This window comes from Cricetulus griseus, chromosome 7 (genome assembly GCF_003668045.3).
Source record: "Cricetulus griseus strain 17A/GY chromosome 7, alternate assembly CriGri-PICRH-1.0, whole genome shotgun sequence".
In the NCBI taxonomy this organism is placed as follows: Eukaryota; Metazoa; Chordata; class Mammalia; order Rodentia; family Cricetidae; genus Cricetulus; species Cricetulus griseus.
In genome coordinates, this window is record NC_048600.1 from 113,947,274 (window position 1) to 113,964,862 (window position 17,589).

The 17,589-nt window shown below is 45.3% G+C and overlaps 1 protein-coding gene across 1 annotated transcript in view; it reads right to left on the reverse strand.

Moving 5' to 3' along the window:
* The window catches only part of Stat3 (signal transducer and activator of transcription 3), a gene marked incomplete in the record, with an annotated part of 55,375 nt that overhangs the window by 23,803 nt on the left and 13,983 nt on the right, over positions 1-17,589 (reverse strand). The window contains 3 exon segments of the mRNA XM_027428129.2: positions 152-250; positions 822-966; positions 3,783-3,933. Coding sequence (XP_027283930.1) covers positions 152-250; positions 822-966; positions 3,783-3,910 — 372 coding nt within the window.

The following is a 17,589-nucleotide window of genomic DNA, read 5'->3' on the forward strand; positions in this document are numbered from 1 at the left end:
TGTGTCATTTTCAATGTATATTTAAGGCTTTGATCTAGTTCACTGTTTTCTTCTCCAGCCATATTAAACCATCACGATTCTTCTGCACTGTAGACACCATTGCCTGCTTCCTGACTCCCCCACCCTACACTTGTTTCCTTCTCAGACTCACTTGGGCTGCCGTGGCTGCTGTCTGGAGGAGGCGAGACTCTTCCCACAGGCATCGGGCCACAATGCGGGCAATTTCCATGGGCTTCTCAAGGTACCTGCTCTGTAAGTAAGACAGAAAGAGTGGAACGCTGTAGCCGAGGTATGGACTGAACTTGGCTAACTTAGAACTCACTTCTGCAGAGCCACTCCATGAAGTAGCAAACCAAAGACTTCAGAATCTGACTGAAATCCACAGGGAAAGAAAGGGAGGTAATGGCAGCCACAGCGATGGCAGAACCACAGCAGTCCATCCTGAGACGCATGCCATCTGGCTTTATAGGGAAGTGGTTGACTTCACCCAGGAATACTCAATCAATGGCCAAATTTTAACATTTAAAACTAAGAGCATGAGCCTATGATGAGTAGGTGTTATTAGCATGCTATTATAACATAGAATAACATTAAGCCCTTGCTTTATTGCTTCAACTGTAACATGAGAAGTGAATTTCCAGTAATGGTACCCCAGGGCCGGTGCACAGGGAATTGAGAAAGAACTGATTACTTCTCCTTTGATTGAGAGTGTAAGTCAGGCTCTCATCATTTAGCCAAGTGAGGAAAGAAAGACTTCTGGAACAGAACACTAACACTCCACTCTGTGGGGCCAGCGTCCCCCACTCAGTTTCCCATCGCACCTGAAGGAACTGCTTGATTCTTCGCAGGTTGTGCTGATAGAGGACATTGGACTCTTGAAGGAATCGGCTATACTGCTGGTCAATCTCACCCAAGAGATTATGAAACACCAACGTGGCATGTGACTCTTTGCTGGCTGCATATGCCCTAGGAAAAGGAAGTGTGTGGCATGAGAGGTTTGGAGAGCCTGGTGTGATAGCGAAAATCTGCAACCGTGGCTCTCTCTAGGGAGGTGGAGGCAGGAAGATGAAGAGGTCAAGGCCAGCTTTCCCTACCTAGGGAGTTCCAAGCCAGTCTGGGTAACCTTGTCTCAAAAGCAGTAACAACAGGAATCTAAAATTTACACATGCAGAAACCACCATCAAGGGGAGGCAGAGAGGACATGACAAACTGATGCTGTGACCCATTCACTTCCCATGCCTCTTGTTTAGCACAACACCATCGAGTGGTGGTGTAGCTCAGTGACAGCGGCTTGCCTAGTGTGCTCAAGCCTCTGGGTTTGATACCCAGCACAGGAAAAAAGAGAGGAGAGAGATGTTAATATGAGAATGATTCCAGATATTATTATTCTCTTCTTTCTTTCTTTCTTTCTTTCTTTTTTTTTTTTTTTTTTTTTTTTTTTTGGTTTTTCAAGACAGCATTTTTATGTGTAACAGCTCTGGCTGTCCTGGAACTATTTCTGTAGACCAGGTTGGCTTCGAACTCACTGAGATCCGCCTGCCTCTGCCTCCCGAGTGCTGGGATTAAAGGTGTGAGCCACCACTACCACCAGGCAAGACCTTGTCTTAAAACAAAACCAAAACAGGGATGGCAAGATGGCTCCATAGATAAAAATGCTTGGTAGGGAAGCCTTACAGCCTCAGTTCAATCCTTGGAGCCTTAAAAAGGCAAAAGCAAGCTGGGCAGAGGCAGGAGGATCTCTGTGAGTTCGAGGCCAGCCTGGTCTACAGAGTGAGTTCCAGGACAGCCAAGGCTACACAAAGAAATCCTGTCTCAACCGGGCGTTGGTGGCACACGCCTTTAATCCCAGCACTCGGGAGGCAGAGGCAGGCAGATCACTGTGAGTTTGAGGCCAGCCTCCAGAGAGAGTGCCAGGATAGGCACCAAAGCTACACAGAGAAACCCTGTCTCGAAAAACCAAAAAAAAAAAAAAAAAAAAAGACAGATAAAGGCTGCTGGCTGGGCATGTGGTTCGTTCCGTAAAGTAGTTGCCTTTCGAGCAATGAGAACCTGCGTTCCATCCAGAGAACTCATGAAAGTGCTGGGCGTGTCAGAGAGGGCGGCAGACATGGGACACACTTGTCTCAGACGCTTCGTCTGGGCCTCTCTCCCCTTGTAGGTCTTTTGCATATGTTATAGTTTCTGGTATTTTATTTTTATGGGATTTCTGTGTGTGCACACCGACATGTATGTGTCTCTGAGTCTATATGTTTTTCTTTGGCTCTTTTTCTTCTGTTGGTTTGTTTGTTTCATCTTATTCCAGTTTGCTTTGGTTTGTCTTATTTTATTTTATTACTGTTTTTTAGTGCCTGTTTGTGTTCTAGTGAGAGAGATAAAGGGTGTGGATTTTGTGGGAAGGGAATTGGGGAGGATCTGAGAGGAGTTGAGGAGGGGAAACTACTCAGAATATATTGTACTTAAAAAAAAATGTTGGACCTATTAGCAAATGCTTGTAATTCCAGCATTGGGACGACAGGGATAGAAGGATCCCTAAGGGTCTGCCCTAATTGGTGAGATCCTGTCTCAAAGGATCTCAGAATGCCCAGAAGGCATTCCCAACGATAAAACCTGAGGTTGTCCTCTAGCTTACATGAGACACACACACACACACACACACACACACACACACACACACACACACACACACACACACTCTCATGCACTCTCGAGCACTCATGTACGCATCTGCCATCTATACAAACACATACATACATAGATACATAGATACATACATACATACATACATACATACATACACATGAAGTTTTTTTGCTTTTTTTTAAAGAACAGATCAGGTTGTTTTGCCTTAAATTCTCCATCAACCCTGTGGTCAGACTGGTGTATATACAAGTTCTTATTAGCATAATCAGCACTACCAGGCTGAACTGCTCTGCGTCATCTCTTTGGCCCTTCACTAAATCATGGTAGGTATTCTAGAAGAAGTAGATCACATTAATATAGGCCTGAATACATTAAAGTGAGGTAAATAGCTGGCATCATTTCCTCTATGACTATTTTCCTTACCCTGTGTCTCTCCTATAATAGGGGAGAGCCACGTGTGTGGTGGACTCCAACTTCTGACACAGAATTCTCAGATTAAAAATCTGTATCTCTGCCGGGCGGTGGTAGCACACGCCTTTAATCCCAGCACTTGGGAGGCAGAGGCAGGTGGATCTCTATGAGTTCGAGACCAGCCTGGTCTACAAGAGTTAGTTCCAGGACAGCCTCCAAAGCCACAGAGAAACCCTGTCTCAAAAAAACAAAACAAAACAAAAAAAAAAAAAAAAATCTGTACCTCAGGCTGAAGAGATGGCTCAGAGGTTAAGAGCACTGACTGCTCTTCCAGAGGTCCTGAGTTCAATTCCCAGCAACCACATGGTGGCTCACAACCATCCATTATGAGATCTGGTGCCCTCTTCCATCCTGCAGGCATGTAGCAGGTAGAACATTGTACACATAATAAATGTTAAAAAAAACATTAATGCAGAGATCTCACCAAGCAAGTGAGACACAAATCTGACTTCCAAACAGCTACTAGCAAACTGTCTCAGTGCACTGAAAGCCCGGACCCATAGCTCTTCAGACACAGAGAACCCTTTAAGGGACTAATGTAATGACCTCTTCTCTCCTGATCCGCCCCCAGCACCTGTACTGTCTTTGATGAAAGGGTTAGTAGAGTTGTGTGTGTCCCCTGACTCCACCCCAAACCTCCCAGTTCAGGGAGTTTCCCAAAGAGGACTTACCAATCTTGACTTTCAATCCAAGGTGCCAGGAACTGCCGGAGCTCCATGGGGAAGCTGTCACTGTAGAGCTGGTGCAGCTGCTCCAGGTACCGCGTGTCCAGCTGCTGGAGCTGGTTCCATTGGGCCATCCTGACGAAATCAGGGGGCGTGGCTGTGGGCCAGAATGTATGCATGGTCACCACAAGCCCTCACAGAGGATAACGAAAACCTGGGAATACCTCAGTAGGTTTGAGTAGGATCTTGTTCGGTTTTTGTAGTCTTTTGAATAATACATGCACATTGACAATTCCTACCACCACAGCTCTCCCTGCCCCCTGATGCTGGGGATTGAACACAGGGTCTAGTACATGCTATGCAGTTCACCACCACTGAGTAAGTCCCCAGGCCTTTGATATTTTGCAACAGGGTCTCAGACTGGCCTTGTAACTGCTTGGATTTCAGGCATGAGCTACCGCACATGACTGTATCACAATTCCTTTTAAATGGCAATCAGTAGTGATTACAAGTTCGAGAACCCATTCTCAAGCCAGGCACAGTGGCTCCTTCTGCAATTCCAGCACTGCAAGTATATTCTGATGGAGTGTTCAATGCCAACCTGAGCTCTATATGTACATAGTAAGACCTACTTTCAAATAAAAAATAAATAAATAGATAAAAGAGAAGGCGGAGGATGAAGACCTGGCTCAACAGTGTAGCGAGCGCACTTGTTATTCTTGCAGAGAACCCAGCCTCAACTTCCAGCACCCACATGGTAGCTGAAAGGTTCAGGCTTTGACGCTCATCAACTCTACCTCCTTAAGAGACAGACCCCGCCCCCTGACACAGGAAAACTTGCTAAGTCATCTCCACATCATTACGTCACCCGCCATGCATTACGTCACCCGCCATGCGTTAGGGCCTGCTGAGGACTCTGGGCACGCGTGGAACCTCAGTGCGCATGCGCAGTCTTCCCTTTAAAAGCTCCAACTTTCCTGCTTCACTCTCTCTCTGCTTCCTCTCTTTACTCTCTCCTCTCTCTCTCTCTCCTTCACTCTCTCCCACCTATGCACTCTCTCTGCCTCTATGTCAGCCATTACCCCTGTTCCTCTTCTCTCTTAGTCTCCATACTCTGCCGGGCAATATAATAAACTAGTTAACATGTCTCATCCCGCAGCTTTCTCTTTTCCTCCTTTTAAATAAAAACATAACATTGGCCCCCTTCTTTTTAAATAAAAGCATAACAGTAGCACACAACCATCCATAACCCCAGCTCCAGGGGATCTATGTGACACACTCTTCTATCCTCTGAGGGCAGCAGAAAGGCAATTAGCACACATGTGGGAAAACCACTCATACACATAAAATAAAACTACAAGAATTTTTTTAAAAAACTGACCAAACAAGAAACCTATTATCTACCAGAGGCAAGTGCGGTTAACAAATTAGTATGCGAAGCTGAATGGTTTCTTTCTTCTAGGTTTCTATTTCTATTTCCTCACTTATAAAATGTAGACCTTTACACTTCTATCCCTCAGGGCCACTGAAGTATACTTCTAAAGCCCTCATGACTAAGAGCACAGCACCCAACAGATGTTCAACACTTGCCAGTTCCTTCCTCACCACACTGTATTCAGGCCATCTGTGAAGCTACACAAAGAAACCTGCTCTGAAGTCAAAATGCAGACTGGGTGCTGAGGAAGGGCAGAGAGCTGCAGGGTTACGATGATAAGTGGCAGGTGCCTGAAATTTGCCCACTCAATAAAAGGAATTAAAAAAAAATTCTAAATCTGGGATTTAAAAAAAAAAGTAAGAGAACTAAATACCATGTTAAAAAGTTGATTCTGGGATGGGGACTAGTCCACTGAAATGCTCAGCTATAAGAAAGCAACCCAGCTAACCACTCATGAAAATGTCTCTCTAGAACAAGTAGTCTTACCATCTAAAAATAGCCATGAGTAACAGCCCAAGATTAGGGAGTGGTATTAGTACGGCAAACACTAGGTGGAATAAAAGCACAGCCTGCCGGAGCCCATGTTCCAGCCTGAAGCATCGTGACTGTGTATTGCCCCCAGTAAGAAAGCAAAAGGACTCTCTGACACAAAGACCAAGTCAGAATCAGCGTCCTCACAGGTTAAAAGAATCACTGTTGTCCTGTGGTTTACAGGACCCGATTTGCATGCAATCCTCGACAAGCTAAAGCTGGGAAGGTGGTTCAGTTGGAAATGTGCTTGCCTCACAAGTGTTGAGGAGCTGAGTTGATTCCCAGGATTCACACATTAATAAAAGCTGGGTGTGGTGGTATACGCCCATAATCCTAGTGATAGCAAGATAGGAGGTGGAGACCAGTGGACCCCTGGAGTTCAATGGCCAGCTAGTCTAGCCTACTTGGCAAAGTTTCAGGCTAATGAGAAACGCTGTCTCAAACCAAAGGTGAAATGACATCCACAGTTGTCCTCTGACCTAGACAGGCATACACACACACACACACACACACACACACACACACATCATGCCTACACATGCATGAGCACGAACACAATGAAAATCTAATGCCAATTATGTCAAAGCCACTGCACAGGATTGCCTTGAACATCAAGACTCCATTGTTTGGCATGAGAGACACCAACCACATGTGTCCACTGAGCTATGGAAATGTGGATGATTCACACCCTATAGGCTGCGTTTGGAAACAGAAAGAGAGAAAATGTGCAAATATCAATGTTGAAACATTATTTTAGAAACGTTGGGTTAAATACATTATTAAAATTATTTCACCTATTTCTTTTTATGTTTAGTACAGCTACTGGAAAACTTAATAGGTTGTGCATGATAGCACATATCTTTAATCCTGGCATTTGGAGGCACTAATTTTGATGGGCACAGTGACGTGCACCTTTTATCCCAGCACTCAGAAGGCAGAGGCAAGTGGATATCTGTGAGTTCAAGGTCAGCCTGGTCTACATAGTGAGTTTCAGGACAGCCAGAACTGTTACACAGAGAAACCCTGTATGGAGAAAAAAAAGACTAATTTTTGTATTTTGTCTTGGTAACCAAGATAGGCAATACTGTCGAAGTATTCTACATGAAGGAAAATTATTCTGAATTAAAGGCAAAGAGCAGGTGGTATTTCCAGGGAAAGAAACCATGGGCATTTGGGTGACATGGTTTAGCCCTCAGTGTCCAACAGCTTACATGCTGCTTAGCTACAAACTATGTTAATTAACAGTCAGCACAGGGCAATTGGACCCAATGTTCTTCACAAGAGCCACAGATCCCCTAGAGCTAACTAGCCAAACTGTCTAGGAAAATCACTGCCAATTGGCTTCGCTGTAATTGTTTTACGGGAAAACATTTAGAAGAGTCACTTTAAAATCTCAATTCTGTTTTTCAAATTACAAACTGATTTAGAGGCTGGGAGTGCTACTTGGAGGCACAGTGCTTACCCAGAACGTTCCATCACCAACACCACAAACACCAACAAAAACAAAAAGCCCAGATTAATCTGAATTACTCCACCAAGTTCTTTTTTGAGCAGGGTCTGGCTGTAGCCTAGGCTGGCCTTGAACACCTGATCTCCCTGCCTCAGTCTCTGAGTACCAGGACTATAAGGGTATACCACACCATGCCCAGCTTCCACTAAATTCTAACTAAAAAGCATTTTTGTCTTCACAATCACTTGGAGCCTCCACTTTAGCAACCACTTCACCAAATGCCAGAACATAGGAAGTGATTTGCCTAACAATTTGAATGTTAAATACCATCACGGATGCCAGAAGAGAAACCATGTCACTGCCACAGTGGCTAGATTACAGCGTGACATAGGCTTCCTGCTCTGCTGGTTTTATGAGGCTTCAGTTAGATAGATCATCAATGCGAATGTACAAAGGAAGGAAAGGCAAAGCATGTGTGTGGTACCTTGAATGAGAATGGTCCCCATAAGCTTGGATGTTTGCATGTTTGGGAAGGATTAAGAGGTGTGGCCTTGTTGGAGTGGGTGTGTTACTGGAAGGGGGCTTTGAGTCATCAAAAGCCCACATCAGGCCCAGTCGCTTAGGATGTAAAGCTCTCAGCTACTGCTCCAGGGCCCCATGCCTGTCTACGTCCTGCCATGATGACCATTGACTGACCCTCTAAAACTGTAAACAAGCCCCCAGTTAAATGCTTTCTTTAATAAGACTTGTTTGGGTCATGGTGTCTCTTCACAGCAACAGAACAGTAACTAAGACAGTATGATCCTATTTTCTTTTTTTGTTTTAAAGGTTTATTTTTCTTTTATGTATATGAGAATTTTGTTTGCATGTTACATACCTGCACTGTGTGCATGCCAGCAGAGGCCAGACATGAGCACTGAATCCCGTTTAACTGGAGTTATAGATGACTGATGAATGGCAGTGTGGGTGCTAGAAAATGACCCTACAAGAACAGAAAGTACTCTTAACTGCTGAGCCATCTCTCTAGTCCCTAGTGATCCTAGTTTCTATAGCAAAAGAGAAAAGGAAAATGAAACATCACGTCACCAAAGACTTTCTAGACTTCTCAAAACAGGAATTTCTTAGCCCCTTGGGGATAACCTACCAATAGTAAGTCATAAGGAAAACAACTCAAGTCTAATGAGCTACTTCTTACGGGAAAGATACCATTAAAGGAACAGTCCTCATTTGTATAGTTCAGTCAAGAGAAACCAAGGGGATTCCACACAAATGAGATTTTAATCACACAACTGGCAAACTTTCTAAGCTAAGACCTGTCTGTATGCCACATGTAGGAACCTACGATAGAGGAGATGGAAGATGACAAGAGAGACAAAATTCAAATGTATACAAAAACCCACAATAGAAAGTGATACAAAGTAATTTCTAAAGGCTGATGTAATGGGATTTGCTGGTAAACCCAGCACTTGGAAAGCAAAACAGGAGGCTCAGAAGTTTAAGGTCTGCTTTAGCTACAACAGTGACTTTAGTGCTGGCCTGAGCTACATAGGACACTATCTTTTAAAAAAAAAGAAAGACAATTCCTGCTCCATTTTGCAATGTGTCAAAAAATCTCCTTTAGGGATCACTGTATGTAGCCCTGGCTGTTTTCAACCTCACAAAGACTTGCCTACCTGTGCTTCCTGGGTGCCAGTACTAAAGGTGTGAGTCACCATGCCCCAGAAAAGCAGAAACGGATGTGTTATCCATAGCTGATGTGGAATATGCACCATATATGACCTAAAATATTTCAGATTAAAGGAGCAAGAGCAAAGCAAACCTTTGCATTGAAAGTGACACAGCAGGACAGGTTTTGTCAACCACTGAGTGCATGGTTTACGTTCAGAAAAGACCTATGACCTCTGGATAAAAAGCAGCAGGAGACTAAATTTCCATAGAAGGTCATCTTCCCAGGTTGTGATTCTTCCAGTCCCCCAAGCAGACATACTCCCTCCAATCTATGTGGTAAGAGGCAAAAGGAGGCCGGGCATTGGTGGTGCACGCCTTTAATCCCAGCACTTGGGAAGCAGAAGCAGGCGGATCTCTGAGTTCGAGACCACCCTGGTCTACAAGAGCTAGTTCCAGGACAGCCTCCAAAGCCACAGAGAAACCCTGTCTTGAAAAACCAAAAAAAAAAAAAAAAAAAAAAAGAGGCAAAAGGACCAGAGGCTTGAGTGCAAACACTGCCTACCATGTATCACGGGGAAATGAAACTTGACCGATGAACAAGTCTCTATCAGCCCAGGAAGTATGGCAGGATGGCTCTAAATTTAAGTGACGTTACAGGTGAACAGTAGCCTTCCTACAGTGCCAGTTCAGTGTTCCTGTGCTGTTCCTTCTGCCTCTGCATCCCTGTCATCAGCACTTAATGTGAAATCCATTTCTCAGTGCCCAGAAACCTATCCCAGTTCATCCAATTAACAAGATGTTACCTGAGATAATCACAGAGCTCTCCCTGATGTGAGAAAGCCCGTGCATTATATTGGACCCTTTGTCACACTCTGAGGGGGGCAATTAGTATTTGGTAACCACATCTAAGGACAGGAGGGTTAGTTGATCAAATCTCTCCACACATTTTTCACAGGATAGCTCTAGGCTCTAAAACACACTAAAGATGAAAATGCATGCCTTCAACTCCAACCCTTGGAATAGAGAGGCAGGAAAACCAGTTTATGGTCATCCTCCACTAAATGATGAGTTTGAAGCCAGCCTGGGCTACATGAGACTCTGTCTTAAAATAACAACCACCATTCAAGATGGAAAAACTCACTAAGTACTATTCAAAATAAAAAAGATGAAAGTCAGGAACCCTGATTAAAAAACAATCCAAAAGCTGGAACTGTGGCTGAATTGATAAAGTGAGTGCCTAGCATGCACGAGGCACTGGGTTCCATTCCCAACACCACATAAAACCAGGCATGAGGGCACACACAAGCACCCAGGAGGTGGAGGCCCAACGCTCAGAAGTGCAAGATCATCCTTTTCACACAGTGAATTTGATGACAGCCCAGGCCACATGAAAAGGAAGAGAGAAAAAGAAGAGCAGTGACTATAGCTAAATATTATGCTGGGGATTGTCTTGAGAATTTGACATACACTTACTAATACATCTCATCTTTGTGCTAACCCTATGAGATAGTGTCATGGGTTTTATTATTATTATTATTACTATTATTACATTTGTGTGTGTGTGTGTGTGTGTGTGTGTGTGTGTGTGTGTGTGTGTGTCCAGAAGACAATCTTCAGGGGTTCTCTCCTCCCACTATATGGGTGGTGGGCATCAAACATAGCCTGTCAGGCTCATCAGCAAGCATCTTTATCCGCCTAGCCAGCTCACTGCTCAAGATGGTATTTTTACCTTCATTTTACAGAGGAGAAATGGAGGCACAGAGTTTTACATCATCTATCCAAGGTCTCACAGGTAGTAAGGGCGTGAAACAGAGCCCTAATGCAGTGTGCTGTCACAGTACCACTGCTAACCTCCTCGGGGTTGTAGATGGTGATTTTCTAAGGAAGCCATGAGTGGATCGAGCACAGTGCTAAGCCAGAGCTCTTTTCTAGTGACATATGGTGACATATGGTGCCTGAGCTAAAGGGTCTGTTAGTCTTGCTGTGCCTGGACACATCTGGGAGGTCACTGTAATGGTGTAGATCACAACTGAAATGGAATTCCAAGCCTGGCGGTGATGGCACATGCCTTTAGTCCCAGCACTCAGGAGACAGAGGCAGGCGGATCTCTGAGTTTGAGGCCAGCCTAGTCTACTGAGTGAGTTCCAGGACAGCCAGAGTTACATAGTAAGACCCTTGACTTGAAAAAAACAAACAAGTAAATGGGGTTCCAAAAGAGCAAGCACACAGGAGTGGAAATCAGTGGGTGAAGGGTACAAGTCTTTGAACAAGACTGGGCAACAGCAAATGGCAATTAGGAGAGAAAAAATAAGCTGCCTCAGGGTGACTCTTCAAATATTTAGACATCTCTACACAAAGATTAACTCCAGAGCCTTAACATCCATTTCCCAGTTCTGCCCCTTGGGATAATTCTTTCAGGACCAGAGGTCCCCACCCAAGCTTCGGGTTAGAATTAGGACATGGAAAGACAGGACAGTACAAGGTAGGATGAGAAAAGAAAGAGAAGACAGAGGAGGAGGCACCGGGGACTGAGTCAGATACAGGCTAATCTGAATGTGAGGGTGGGATCTGGTTTCCAGCAGGAGAGCTCCTCAAAGTGAAGTGATCAGCTGAGATAGAAACCAACCTGGGAACCCAGCAGAGACTCTGCTCTGAATGCTCCCAAGAACCGCCCAAGGCAGCTCAGTGGGTAAAAGCACTGCCAAGCAAGCATGAGGATGAGCTCAAGCATGAGACAGGACAGCTGGGCCTTACTGCACTGCAGCCTAAAAGAAATCAATGGTGAGCTCCAAGTTCAGTGACAGCCCTGTCTCAAAGGAGTAAGATGGAGAGTGGGAGATGCATGAATGTTTTGAGTTGAACACCTACAGATGATGTAGGGAGCCCAAGTTTGGAGACTGAACAGCAGAAGTGACACAGAGAATGGGAGAGTTAAGGGGCAACCCCTTGGTTCCTGTTACATTTGACACTGAGAAGGAAATGCCCTTCCTGAGAGGTGTCACGGCCATAATGCAGACTCAGGGAGAGCAAGGGGCCACATGGCCTCAAGTTTATTCAGCTCTGCTCCCTCAAGACACTAGGATTGCTCCTGCAATCCAATTAAAAATGCTGCGGTGAGGCAAAACAAGTTGACATTTAACCAAAAAGGGTCAAATGTCCAGAGTGCACTCCAGCTGACAGGAACTCCGATGTCCCCAGGGAGAGTCAAGCTGAAAGAAAAGTCAACCAGAAATCTGGAATTTCTAGAACACTCCTGGGCTTTTTACACACGGGAGCTCTCAGCTGTTTCCTCACATCTGCCTGCATCCCTCCAGGCCCTCTAAAAACCTGCCACTGGCCTCCTTAAAGGCCCACTCACCACTTTTTGTTCTGAGATTAAAAAACATGAACTATGAAAGCAAGAGATTATAGATCCTGACTCCCCCCGGAGATGCATGCCAGTTACCTGGCCTCCCCAAGCCTCTATTTCCCTATGCACATGACGGAGGACACTTGTACTCACTCACAGGGTCACATCAAGCATGCATGGCAAGCATCTCTGAGTATTACTAATGTGATCAGTGGCCTAGATGGCCCAGCTCCTGTCTCAACTGCCACCTGCTTGCTAGCAAAGCTCCGAGCACTCACTTAGCTATTCTTGCTCCTCAATATCACCAAGCTCTGCCTTTCACAGGCCCTCAGGAATGCATGCCTTCCAGTAGCATATGGACCCATGCCTTCAAGTCCTGTACTCAAAAGTCCACGATGGCTTTGACTCACTAATGTGTCCCCCTCCCCAGCATCCAGCACAATGTCCAGTTCATAACAGAGGAACAAAAAGCTTGTGTAATAGGATGGATGAACCACTGGAGTGAATTATTCTGCATTATGGGACCAGATTCTCCCAGGCTAGACCAAGCTCCCAATAAAAAAGTATTCTTTGAGAAATCCAACTCTTCCTGTTTTGCTGTTTGGAAAACTCGAGACTGACCCTGTCTGTGGTGGTTTGAATCAGAATGGCCACATAGACTCATGTGTTTGAATGCTTGGTCATACATAGTGGCATTATTAGGAGGTGTGGCCTTCTTGGAGTAAGTGTGCCATTGGGGGCAGGCTCTGAGGTCTCAGATGCTCAAAGCAGGCCTAATGTGTCCCTTCTTGCTGCCTATGGATCAAGATGTAGAACTCTCAGCTACCTCTCCAGCACCATATCTACCTGCCACCATGCTTCCTACCATGATGATAATGGACTAAACCTCTGAAACTGTAAGCCAGCCCCAATGAGTTCATGGTCATGGTGTCTCTTTATAGGGAGAGAACCGTCACTAAGACAGACCTTTTACAGATCTTTCAACAAGAGAAAAGTTCCTCAATCCAAAAGCAACATTTCAGGCCTGGGGAGATGGCTCTGTAATGGGCTGGCCACATAAGAAAAGGACCTATGTTTGGATCCCAGCACCAGTGCTTGGGAGGTAGAGATGCAGGATCTGAAACACAGCTGATAAAGAAAATGCAAATTTTGGAATTTCAAAGTCAGAAGCCTATGATACAGCTCAATACTTACTGAAGAAACTTCCCAAATTCAGGTCACTTTCCCTTTAAGTGACCCTAAGGAAGTCCTACTCACCCAGGCCAATGAGGGCTGAGAAAGGCATGCAGAAGGCCACATGCAGCCTCTTGATCACCCTAGGCCAAGCATTGGCTATGAATGGAGAAAAGTGCAGCTCTTCAAGGCTGCCCAGCTGATACCCTAGATATCAAATAGCAGAGACAAGTCCCTTCTGCTGTGTCTAGCTGAATTCCTGCCCACAGAGCCAGTGGACACAATAAAGCATTTATCCCTTAAGTCACTAAATTTGAGGTGGTTCATTGCATTTGTTGGTTCCCAAGACATTCTTGCCAACCTAATGACTGAATGCCATCTTTACAGAGTCCAACTTTCATGAGAAAGTATTTCACAATTTTACAGGAACAGGCTTTGCTGTGAAAACTCTTTTAATATAAACCTTCTGGGTTTTTTTTTTTTTGCATCTCACTTTCTAAATGATTCATCCATTCTCACTCCTTCAAAACACACTCTATATGCCACAGTCCCTGGATTCTCACCTCTAGCCCCATCCTGTCATGAATGCCAGACTCTGACGTCCAGCTGCCTCCTCAACACTTAGGTGACTAAGACTTTATGCATCTGAGAGTAGCAGAGGGTGCTCAGAAGCTATCACAGTAAGAGAAAAAGATAAAAGAAAGAGTATAATTGAGGCCTCACGGATCAAAATGCAAAATGCTTACCTTTCTCTGCAGTCTCCTAACTGACATATGGTTTTAGGCCAGGTATAAATGTCTCCATTGGCTTGGTGAACGCTTGAGTGACTCTTGACCAGGTGCTTTGCTAAGCCCAGAGAAACATAGGTAAAGAATCCAGAACCCTCAGGGGCTGGAGAAATGGCTTAGTAGGTAAGAGCACTCACTGGCTGCTCTTCCAGATGACCTGGGTTCAATTCCCAGCACCCACATGGCAGCTCACAACTGTCTGTAACTCCAAGATCTGACACCCTCACAAAGACATACATCCAGGCAAAAGAACAATGCAGGTAAAAAATTTAAAATTAATTAATTAAAAATAATCCAGAACCCCCACTAAGACAAGAATGAATGCCTAAGAGGCAGCTTCCTGTAGCATCTAATAAGGCAAAGTATTCCCCTAAGGGGTATGTAGCCTGCCTGGTTCCTACTGTCTAAGATACTGATGGAAAGGCAGCCCTATGAACAAGAGAGCTACCTGAAAATGGGCTCAGTGCTACTTAGAAAGCCTGTTTCACAACGATATCAGGGCTACAAGAGAAATGGTCACTCTGGAGAGGAAGGCGCAGCCAGTCTAAGTGGAGGAAATGACATGGGCAAACAGGAGTGACACATATCTTCTGGGTGATCATGACCCAAAAGCTCGCCAACATGATACATGACAAAAATGAAAACTAAAAGGACAGAGAGAGAGAGAGAGAGAGAGAGAGAGAGAGAGAGAGAGAGAGAGAGAGTTCCAGGACCCAGACAGTACAGGGATGGATGGTAACTGGTGTGCCTCACACCTCCTGTTGGATGGGAAGTACGGTGTCCAACCTCAGAGGGCTCAAAGCTGCAGGTGGAAGGCACGGTAGACAGCAGGGTCAAAAGTGAGGAAACGCACCGAAAAGTCCATGTAAGATGAGTGTGCTAACACATGCCTGTCCCAGCACTTGGGAGATTAATACGGTAGAATGATGAGCTCAGGGCCAGCCTGGGCTAAGGGCTACACAGTGAAACCAGGTCAAGGTGTGAGGAGGTAGGCAGTGAGAGAACGGGGGTAACTCTTGAAGCCTAGCATGATGGCCCATGCCTATAATCCAGCAATTAGAAGCCTGAAGCAGGGGGATTACAAGGCTGAAGCTAGGCTGGGCAATTTATCAAGACAGGCAAGAAAGAGGGAAAAAGGAAGAGAGGGAGGAAGGAGAAGGGAAGGAGAGGGAAATGAGAGGCGGTGGAAGGAAGGAGTGGGTAGGTAAAGGCATTTTTAGGGCTGTGACAGGGAAGCTGTACTTAGAAGTGGTGTGACAAGGGACACCATCCATTTGGTACAGGAGCAATTTTAGCATCTCCACCACAGATGGGACATGGGCCATGACAACCAAAGGGAGTTGAGAAAACATGAATGGAAGCAGAAGTCTGAGGGAAAAAAGGAACCAAGGGCACCTGCTGGATTTCTGGCTTGTATCGTGTGGTGGATTGAATGAGAATGGCCCTCACAGACTCTGTATGTTGGCATACTTAGTCCCCAGTTGGTGGAACTGTTTGGGAAGGATTGGGAGGTGTGGCCTTGTTGGAAGAAGATTATCACAGAGGGGGCAGACTTTCTTTGAGGTTTCAAAAGACTGGCACTGCCAGTCGGTGGTGGCATATGCCTTTAATCTCAGTACTTGGGAGGCAGAGGAAGGCAGATCTCTGTGAGTTCAAGGCCAGCCTGGTCTACAAAGTGAGTTCCAGGACAACCAGGGCTGTTATACAGAGAAACCCTGTCTCAAAAAACTACAAAGGGCCGGGAGGTGGTAGCACACGCCTTTAATCCCAGCACTGGGGAGGCAGAGGCAGGCGGATCTCTGGGAGTTCGAGGCCAGCCTGGTCTCCAGAGAGAGTGCCAGGATAGGCTCCAAAGCTACACAGAGAAACCCTGTCTTGAAAAAACCAAAACAAACAAAAAATCCAAAGGACTGGCACCCTTCCCAGTCTCTCTCTCTCTCTCTCTCTCTCTCTCTCTCTCTCTCTCTCTCTCTCTCTCTGCCTGGGGGTCACATCTCAAGCTGTCAGCTACTTCTGCAGTACCCTGCCTGCCTGCCTGATGCTCCCTGTCATGACGGTCTCTAGCCCTGTGAAACCACAAGCCCCAAACTAAATGTTTTCTAGTTCCCTTGGTCATGGCGTTTTATCACAGTAATTGAGTAGCAACTAAGACAGTAGACCAAGATCTACCATGTATTTCAATGTTGGACTAAGAGAAAGATGCAGACTTTCAAAGAGAAAGCCATAGAGTTAAGTGTTCGACAGGCTGACCAGGAGGCAAGCCCATTCAAGGTACCCGTGGGGAAATGTCAGGAAAGTAGCAGAAGGTAGGTGTTAGGAGCCCACAGGTGTGGAGGCTGCAGATGCCCAACTGTCAGTCATCATCAGAGTCATGGCCAAAGACTAAGTGAGCTGGCTAAGTGAGTAGCGGACACAGCTCAGTTAGTAGACTGCTTGCCTCCCATGCAGAATGCCGTGGGTTTGCTCCCAGCACTGTAACATACACATAATACATCAAAGTAGAGCCTGAAATAATCTACAAAGAGAACATAGGAAGAGAAGAGAACCCCACCCAAAGAGGCCTAAGGCATTTGACCCTTTGAGTTCAGGAAAAGGATGACAAGGAAGAACACCAGGAAAGATCTGTAAGACTCAAGGAAAGGGCTGGAAAGATGGCCCAGTGGTTAAGAGCACTGGCTGCTCTTCCATATGACCTAGGTTTGATTCCCAGAACCCACATGGTAGCTCACAGCCATGTATAACTCCAGTTCCAGGGGATCCAGCATCCCCCAGTCTCTGTGAACTGCATTCACAAGATACAGACATACATGCAGGCAACACAGCCAGACACATAAAGTACAAGTAAGTTTAAAATTAATAAAAAAAAAAAATACCCAGGACCCCTTGGGATGCTATGTCCGAACTTCTCTCCTTTAATCTATCTCCCACCCACCCCCACCCCCCAAAAAAAACCCAGGAATTAAAAGGGCCCCAAGAGGGCCAACAAGATGGCCCAGCAGGTAAGGGTGCTTGTTGTATAAGCCTGGTGACTTCAGTTTAACCCAGGAACCCACATAAAAGTGGAGAAAGAATCAACTCCACAAAGTTGACCTCTGACCTCTATACATACATGAAGTATTTGCATCCCCAACACAAACATTCACATACAGAGTAATAATAAGTATTTTAAGTTAAAGGGGGGGGGGAGCCCAAGAAAAACTCTAGAAATGAGGATTCTTGTCTCTCAAAAGATTATTTGGAGGTTGGGGTGTGGCTTATTGTCAAATGCTTGCCCAAGGTTACATCCCAGCACCAATTTAAGGCTAGTTTGTTTTGTATAGCTAGTTGAAATATACATAACAAAGTTCTGTTTCAAGGGGAAAAAAAACAAAAAACAAAACCACTCACACAGAGGCAGAAGGACTGCTTCAAGTTTTAAG